Source organism: Mus pahari, chromosome 18 (assembly GCF_900095145.1).
Source record: "Mus pahari chromosome 18, PAHARI_EIJ_v1.1, whole genome shotgun sequence".
In the NCBI taxonomy this organism is placed as follows: Eukaryota; Metazoa; Chordata; class Mammalia; order Rodentia; family Muridae; genus Mus; species Mus pahari.
Genome location: NC_034607.1, coordinates 1,198,809 through 1,208,370, shown reverse-complemented (window position 1 = coordinate 1,208,370; position 9,562 = coordinate 1,198,809). Strand labels below are relative to the sequence as shown.

The window sequence follows — 9,562 nt, the reverse complement described above, 5'->3', positions numbered from 1 at the left end:
CCTCCTGTGATGCTGTTAACCTCTGTCAGCAGTCCTGGGAGTCCAGCTCTCTCCTGGGTCTCAGTGGTCAGATTACTCTCTGCAGGGAAGCTCTCCTCTANCAGGGAAGGTGCACAGAGGCCTGGTGTTCAGATCTGCCTCCTTGCTGAAGATATAGGCCCAAAACAGGGCCTGTCCCAGAAGATGTGTTGCCTCTGCAGTTTGTTCACTCACCTACACAGACTAGCCACTGAGGGACCCTGNACACAATATGACTCTCCCACCTGCTCTGGCAGACAGAGCCCTCATAGGAGGCCACCTTTCTTCTGGTGAGGAAGGTGCCCAAATTTCTGGAGCCTGAAACAGTGTCTGTCCCAGAAGTTAGGTTGCTTCTGTCTGTCCCAAAGCTGTGTAGCTTCTGAGGTCCACCCTCTTGCTAGCGCAGACTGGAGCCTAAGTGCACTGGAGCAAAGATGGCTCTCCTTCTGGCAAAGGCCTTGAGACTGCTTCCGGGTGGACACCCCTCCTCGGGCGGGAAAGGTGCCAGAAGACTGGAACCAGAAACGGGATCTTTCCCAGAAGCTGTGATGCCTCTCCAGTCTGCCCTCTCCCCTGCAGTGTAGGCCTTGAGACTCCTCCTGGGTGGACACCCCTCCTTGGGCTGGAAAGCTGCTGCGTGATTGGAGCCAGAAACGGGATCCTTCCCAGAAGCTGTGTCCCTTCTGCAGGCCGCCCCCTCCCTGGGAGTGCACCAAAGCAAAAATGACCCTCCTACCAGCTCAGGCCTTGAGACTGCTCTCGGGTGGACACCCCTCCACGTGCGGGGAAGGTGCGCAGTGATGGTTCTGGCCTTGAGACTGCTCCCAGGCAGACACCCCTCCTCGGGCGGGAAAGGTGCTGGACAACTGTAACCAGAAATGGGATCTTTCCCAGAAGCCGTGACGCCTCTCCAGTCTGCCCTCTCCCCGGCAGTGCACTGGAGTAAAGATGGCTCTCCTCCCAATTTTACTTATGAATATCTATGAAAAAATTCTCAATAAAATTCCACAGAAACTGAATCCGAGAATACATCAAAACAATCATCTGTCATAATCAAGTAGGCTGTATCCTAGGAATGAACAGAAGGTTCAATATATTGAAGTCCATCAATGTAAACCACTATATAAACAAACTCAAAGAAAAAAGCACATGATGCTGAGAAGGTATTTGAAAAAATTCATCACCCCTTCATGAAAAAAGCCTTGGAAAGATCAGGAATTCAAGGTCCATAATAAAAGCAATATACAGCAAACCAGTAGACAACAACAACTAATGGAGAGAATGTTGAAGCAAGCCTACTAAAGTTGGGGACTAGATAAGGCTGCCCACTCCCTCCCTACCTATTCAATATAGTACTCAAAGTCCTAGCCAGAGCAATTAGACAACAAAAGGAGGTCAAAGGGAAACAAATTGGAAAGGAAGAAGTCAAAATATCACTATTTGCAGATGATATCATAGTAAACTTAAGTGAACCAGAGAACTCCTAAACCTAATAAACAACTTCAGCAAAGTGGCTAGATATAAAAATTAACTCAAAAAATCAGTAGCCTTCCTCTACTCAAAGGATAAACAGGCTGAGAAAGAAATTAGGGAAACATCGCCTTCACAATAGTCACAAATAATATAAAATACCTTAGTGTAACTCTAATCAAGCAAGTGAAATATATGTATGACAAGGTTTTCAGAACTCTGAAGAAAGAAATCGAAGAAGATCTCAGAAGATGGAAAGATCTCACATGCTCATGGATTGGCAGGATTAATATAGTAAAAATGGCCATCTTGTTTTTGATCTTAGCTGTTCTGACTGGTATAAGGTGGAATCTCAGGGTTGTTTTGATTTGCATTTCTCTGATGACTAAGGATTTGGAACATTTCTTTAGGTGCTTCTCAGTCATTCGATATTCTTCAGTTGAGACTTCTTTGTTTAGCTTTGTACTCCATTTTAAAATAGGGTTATTTGGTTCTCTGGAGCCTAACTTTTTGAGTTCTTTCTATATATTGAATATTACCCTCTATTTTATGTAGGGTTGGTAAAGATCTTTTCCCAATTTGTTGGTTGCCATTTTGTCCTATTGACAGCATCCCTTGCCTTATGGAAGCTTTGCAATTTTATGAGGTACCACTTGTCAATTCTTGATCTTAGAGCATAAGGTATTGGTGTTATATTCAGGAAATTTTCCCCTGTACCTGCCACGGACCACTCTCGTTGGGTATGGGGGTCTTTGAAATGAGTGTCCTTGAAGGTAAGTGGGTAAGGATTTGGCAGTGACAAACAGAAACACAGAGGCAGTTTGAATCTGAGTGTGGTCTGCAACTGTCAAGCAGGGGATTTTATACATTAAAAAACAAAACATTACATCTCTTACAAACTATATCCAGTGAAACAATCACAGATACCAACAAAAATCATTCGACACAATAAAGTACAAAAATCATCCATGCATTGCAACTCTGAAACTATGTATTCAGTGAATCACAAACATAACAGGCAATATCATTATAAATCATCAAAATATAACCATTCTAAAATGATGTATTCAGTAGGAGCTGTCGTCCAAGGCTTTTGGCATATTTCCAGGAGCAGGTTAATAAATCTTTAACAGTCAGTGCTCTTAACCACTGAACTAATTTTCTAGCCCCATGGTCAATTATTATTTAACATCTAGTGCCTGATTTTTTATAATCTTCAGTGCATAAATTTAAACTATTCTAATTCTAATTAATGCTTTTTATTTTTTACCATATATCAAAATTCTTCTCCGATGACACATGTGCAGCCATATGAAATTTTATTGTTGGGAAAGTTTTTATCATAACAGTTTTGTAAATGATTTAGAAAATAATGTGTTGGTTTCCCTTGGGATAAGGTCATATTAGTGGCCTCATCTCTAGGGATGGTTTCTTACCATGATTCTCTCTTAAGATCTTGGCCTAGGCTACCAGGAACATGTAAATAAGAAAAGCAGTAAGAGAAACAAAACAGATAGATTGCCATGAGCACTATAGTTCAATTTTTTTCAGGCAAAGAATTCCACAACTTGTCCAGTCTATTTGAAGTTCTGTAGGCTTCTTGTATGTTTATGGGCATCTCTTTCTTTAGGTTAGGGAAATTTTCTTCTATAATTTTGTTGAAGATATTTACTGGCCCTTTAGTTTGGGAATCTTTACTCTCTTCTATACCTATTATCCTTAGGTTTGGTCTTCTCATTATGTCCTGGATTTCCTGGATGTTTTGGGTTAGGAGCTTTTTGAACTTTGTATTTATTTTTATTTTATTTTATTTATTTATTTATTTATTTATTTATTTATTTATTTTTGGTTTTTCAAGACAGGGTTTCTCTGTATAGCTCTGGCTGTCCTGGAACTCACTTTGTAGACAAGGCTGGCCTCGAACTCAGAAATCCGCCTGCCTCTGCCTACTGAGTGCTGGGATTAAAGGCATGTGCCACCACGCCCGGCTTGCATTTTGCATTTTCTTTGACTGTTGTGTCATTGTTTTCTGTTGTATCTTCTGCACTTGAGATTCTCTCTTGCATCTCTTATATTCTGTTGTTGATTCTTGCATCTATGTCTCCTGATCCCTTTCCTAGGTTTTCTAACTCCAGGATTGTCTCCCTTTTGATTTCTTTCTTTTTTTTATATATTTCCAATTTTAGTTCATAGATGGCCTTGCTCAGTTCCTTCTCCTGTTTGGTTATACTTTCCTGTAATTCTTTAAGGGATTTTTGTCTTTCCTCTTTGTGGGCTTATACCCATTTACCTGTGTTCTCCTATATTTCTTTATGGTAGTTAATTATATTCTTCTTAAAGTTCTCTATTAGCATTATGAGATATGATTTTAAATCCAAATCTTGCTTTTCTGGTGTCTTTGGTTATCCAGGACTTGCTGTTGTGGAAGTACTGGGTTCTGATGATGCCATGTAGCCTTGGTTTCTGTTGGTAAAGTTCTTGTGCTTGCCTTTCACCATCTGGTTATCTCAGTTGTTAGTTGATCTTGCTGTCTCTGATTTGAACTTGTCCCTCCTGTGGGCCTGTAAGCTTGTGTCAGTACTCTGGGGAGACCAGGTCTCCCCTGGAAGGACCCATGCACAGAGGGCTGTGGAACAGCCCCAGCTCCTGGGTGCAGATGTTGGCCAGAAGGACCCTGTCCCAGCTGCTCCACCACTCCTGTGCCCTATGTTCTCCTGGGTGATCCTGCCTTAGACAGTGACCAGAGAGAAAATGGCAATGTCACCTCCAAGCCTAGGAGTCAGAGCATTCCCTGGAGACCAGCTGTCCCTTGGCAGGACCCATCCAGAGAGGGCTGTGGGACAACCCCAACTCCTGGGTGCAGATCTAGGCAGAAAGGACTCTGTTCCAGTTGCACCATCACTCCTGCAGCCTCTACACTCCTAGCTGGTCCCACTGTAGACAGTCACTGGAGACAAAATGGTGATCTTATCTCCAAGCCAAGACAGCATTTTCAACAAGTGGTGTTGGTTAAACTGGTGGTTAGCATGTAGAAGAATGCAAATTGATCCATTCTTGTCTCCTTGTACAAATCTCAAGTCCAAGTGGATCAAGGACCTCCACATAAAACCAGATACACTGAAACTAATAGAGGAGAAAGTGGGGAAGAGCCTTATGTACATGGGCACAGGAGAAAATTTCCTGAACAGAACTCCAATGGCTTATGTTTTAACATCAAGAGTTGACAAATGGGGGACTGGCAAGATGACTCAGTGGTTAAGAGCACTGACTGCTCTTCCAAAAGTCCAGAGTTCAGATCCCAGGAACCACATGGTGGCTCACAACCACCCAGAGTGAGACCTGACACACTCTTCTGCTGTGTCTGAAGACAGCTACGGTGTACTTATATATAATAGTACATAAATCTTTGGGCTGGAGCAAGCAGGGACTGAGTGAACAGAGTTGACCAGAGTGAGCAGAGGTCCTAAAATTCAATTCACAACAACCACATGAACTCTCACAACCATCTGTACAGCTACAGTGTTCTCATATGCATAGAATAAGTAAATAAATTTTTTTTAAAGAATTGACAAATGGAACTTCATAAAATTGCAATGCTTCTGTAAGGCAAAGGACACTGTGAATAGGATGAAATGGTAACCAGCAGATTGTGGAAAGATATTTACCAATTCTACATCTGATAGAGGGCTAATATCCAATATATACAAAGGACTCAAGAAGTCGGGCTCCAGAAAACCAAATAACCCAAAAATGGGGTACGGAACTAAACAAAAAAATTCTCAACTGAGGAATACCGAATGCCTGAGAAGCACCTAAAAAAATGTTCAACATCCTTAGTCATCAGAGAAGTGCAAATCAAAACAACCCTGAGATTCAACAACACACCAGCCAGAATGTCTAAAATAAAAACTCAGGTGTAAATAGATGCGGATTAGGATGTGGAGAAAGAGGAACACTCCTCCATTGTTGGTGGGATTGCAATCTGGTACAACCACTCTGGAAATCAGTTAGGGGTTCCTCAGAAAATTGAACCTGAGAACCCAGCTATACCATTCCTGGGCATATACCCAGAAGATGCTCCAAAATGTAATAAGGACACCTGCTCCACTATGTTCATAACAGCCTTGTTCATAACAGCCAGATGCTGGAAAGAACCTAAATATCCTTCAACAGAGGACTAGATACAGAAAATGTGGAAAATCTACACAATGGCGTACTGTGCAGCTATTAAAAACAATGAATTCATGAAATTTTTAGGCCAATGGATGGAACTAGAAAATACTGTCCTGAGTGATGTAACCCAATCACAAAAGAACACACATGATATACACTTACTGATGAAGGAGCACACCTGGAGGAATCCATGGCTCCAGCCTCATATGTAGCCGAGGATGGCTTTGTCAGGCATCAATGGGAAAAGAGGCCCTTGTGTAGGAGAACGCAAGGGTGGGGAGGTGTGAGTTGTTGGGTGGGTGTGGGCACATTCTCATAGAAACAGGTGGTGGGGACTGGGTAGGGGGTTTCTGGTGGGGGGAAATCAGGAAAGGGGATAACATTTGAAATGTAAATACATAAAATATCCGATAAAAATAGGTAAGTTAAGTAAGTAAGTAAGTAAGTAAGTAATGCTTTGTCTTAATTCGGCTCCCCAAGTCAGGAATCTGCCTGTCCAAACACTGAGGGTCCCTGCCCGTAGCTGGCTTTGATTGTTACTGGAGAATTGCTGTACAGCCAATGGCTGGGCAGGTAAATGTAGGCGAGACTTCTAGGTTGGGGCGGGGTTGGGAGAAAGGAGAGGAACAATTGCCTTTCAGAGCTGTAGAAGAAAAATCATCCAAAATGTGGGTGGAGAGGTGTAAGCAGCCCTATGAGGGTAGCTGCCCAGAAGGTAAAAGGGTAGCAAAGGTAAAACCTAGAATTAGAAGGTGTTAAGCCAGTGACACTGGAGGGAAACGTATGCTAACCACGGGAAGTTTTAAAGGTGCCCAACCAGTGGTCTGTCAAGGCATATCAAAATGTGTGTGTGTGCGTGCGTGCGTGCGTGCGTGCGTGCGTGTGTGTGTGTGTGTGTGCGTGTGTGTGTGCGCGCGTGTGCATGTGCGTGTGCGTGTGCGCGCGTGTTTGTGTGTGTGTGTGCGTGTGCGTGTGCATGTGCGTGTGCGTGTGTGTGTGTGTGCGCGCGTGTGTGTTTGCGTGTGTGTGTGTGTGTGTGTGTGTGTGTGTGTGTGCATGCGCGTGTGTGTGATTTGAGCATCCAGCGAGCTCCTGGGCAGGTGCAGGCCTGCCAGGAGCCAAAGCAGTTAACTAATTTACCACCACAGTAATCTAGACAGTGGGTTTAAATGCGCAGTCTTCTGCCTCAGCCTCCTGAGTGTGGATTTAACTGATAACTCTGAAAAGTTACAATATTTTGATCTCGTCAAACATATAACTTCTGCAAGGCTCATATTGTGTGAATGTTAACTTGCAAAATATCAATGCCACATAACACAGCCACTGTAGCAACACTGGGCCTGCCCAAGGTTGGCTTGGTGAGCAGTCTATTATGAACTGGGGAGGAGCTCATAGGACTCCATTCCTTCCTGATGAATTATCAGGGACTGAATGATTCTCGGAGAAAAGAAATCAGTTTTATTTTCAGTTGTGTGCTCACTAGTAACCCACCAAGCTCCAGATAATATTTCCAAATCTGTGGTGACACAGATGACCTTGATTAAACCCAGTGGGTCATAAAGCAAAGACATAAATGTGGGGAAAGGATTCCTAGAGAGGAGGTAGAGTTTACACAAGTTTAAGTTACGAGTAATTAAAACATATTTTACATTTTTATGAAAAGGTTAAAGAACAAATTAAGCTAATGCAATTAATTATTAATTAATTAAGAGAACTAATCTGGTGATTAAGAGAAGCAGGTAAAAGTGCCTGCTGAACGAGTCTGATGATTTTAATCTGTTCTATGGATCCTATGTGAAGGTGGGAGGAAAAACTCTCTACAGTTACTATCTGATATTCGCAAGGATGCTACAGCATATAGATCCCTCCACACATTATGCACATTCACAAATAAATTTTAACAAATAAAAGAAACTAGAGTCAGACTATCTATCCATCGTTTAAAGTGAAGAAACAGCTAGAAGGCGCTGAGTATAAACCAAGAAGTTACCTTTCTCTGCACATAATCTTCTGTCTCTACAGCCTTGCATTCCCTAACCTTCTGAACTGTAAAGATGAAATGCTTTGCAAGCCACTTTCTTAACTATACTATTATGAGAGCTTGGAAGAACTGATATAGAAGTTTTAAACACCGCTTTTTTTTCTGTTTTTATGCTAGCAGTGAGATAGCCACAGGTTATATTTATATTTGTTCATTTAATCTGAATCATGTACATGACCAAATGTATGTATGTCATTATTCCTTGTCTTCATAAATTTATATGTCACTGACTTAAGAATCAGATACAAGTTTCCCCACAAGATCTGATTTTAATCAGACATTGTTAATTTGTTTTTCAGAAGCATAATATAAAATATATTTTTTACTTGTAATTGAAGAGTTACTTACTCAGAGCCTATGAACAGGGGCAACTGATACAGCAGGATATATATATATATATATATATATATATATATATATATATATATATATCACTTTGAGAATGTCTGCTAAAATTAAGGAACTAATATACCCCAAAATAAAAATTTTAAGTGCTCATAAAATATAACCAATACCATGCATGCATAACACAATCACAGATAAATATATATATTTAGAGGAATATGATCACACAAGATCACAAACAGGAGAACACATTTTCCTGAGAGTAAGGAAGAAGTGTGGGAAAAAACCACAGACTTACATGATTTCTATCTTATTTCAGAACAAGAGAATTGACACTTAGATACTTTGTTGACAGAAATTCCTGTGGAAGCTTTTAATTATAGCATTCTTTAGCTCCTTATTCCTGAGGCTGAAAATAATTGGACTAAGGAAGGGGGTGAAGACTGTATAGGTGGTGGACATGAGGGTATCAGTGTACAGTGAGTAGAGTCCCCTGGACTTGAGGTAAATTATGGAGGCAAAGCCATAGTGCACAATCACTACAGTGAGATGAGATGCACATGTGGAGAATGTCTTGTGCCGACCCTCAGTAGATGGGATTCTCAAGATGGCAGCCACAATAAATATATAGGAAAGGATAATGAAGATCAGGCATCCTATGAGGGGTGTGACACACACCAGGATCACAGCAATAGTGACAAAGGCTGTCCTTTCCCCACAGGCTAACTTTAAGAGGGAAAATACATGACAGAGAATGTGATGGATCACATTAGATTCACAGAAGGTAAGGTGAAAAATTATTATTGTCAATGTCATCCCAATAAGCGAGCCACCAGCCCAAGACCATGCCACAAGTCGAGCACAACCTTGGAGGCTCATAAGTACATGATAATGCAGGGGGCGGCAGATGGCCACATAGCGGTCATAACCCATGACCACGAGCAGAAAGGAGTGAGTGTAGCCAAATGTGAAGGAGAAAAACAATTGGTTAGCACAAGCTATAAATGTGATGGATCGATGGGTGGACAGCAAGTCAGACAGCATGCGGGGCGTGATGACGACAGTGAAGAGAATTTCAGAAATGGAGAGAGCACACAGGAAGAGGTACATGGGTGTGTGGAGTCTATGTTCTGTCCAGATAGCAGCCATGATGACCAGGTTCCCCAGAAGTGTGAACAAATACATCAGCAAGTAGAGCAGGAACAGAGCAGGGAGCATCTGGTGTGGGAAGGCTGAGAAACCAAAGAGGATAAATTCTGATATGGTGCTGTAGTTCTGACCAGGCATGGCTCCTGAGGCTGATGAGATCAGAAATACACCAATGAAAATACAGCTCTGGAACAGAGCAAGCGCAATTTTCCATAAAATTGTGACCCCAGTGAGCTTACAAGTGAGTCCTAGTAATATTTGAAAAACCAGTCACTTAGTATTATTCAAAAGTATAGAAAAGATAACACTTCCTAGATCGTGTCATCATGTTAATTCAGCCTTCTAAATCCATGTAAGAGTGCTTAT

The 9,562-nt window shown here is 41.7% G+C and overlaps 1 protein-coding gene across 1 annotated transcript; it reads right to left on the bottom strand.

The window, feature by feature from the left end:
- Positions 1-8,383: 8,383 nt before the first annotated feature.
- On the bottom strand, positions 8,384-9,334 carry LOC110335401 (olfactory receptor 63). Its single transcript, XM_021217535.1, has one exon. It carries the CDS (start codon positions 9,332-9,334, stop codon positions 8,384-8,386), a length of 951 nt encoding a protein of 316 aa, XP_021073194.1.
- Between the last annotated feature and the right edge of the window lie 228 nt (positions 9,335-9,562).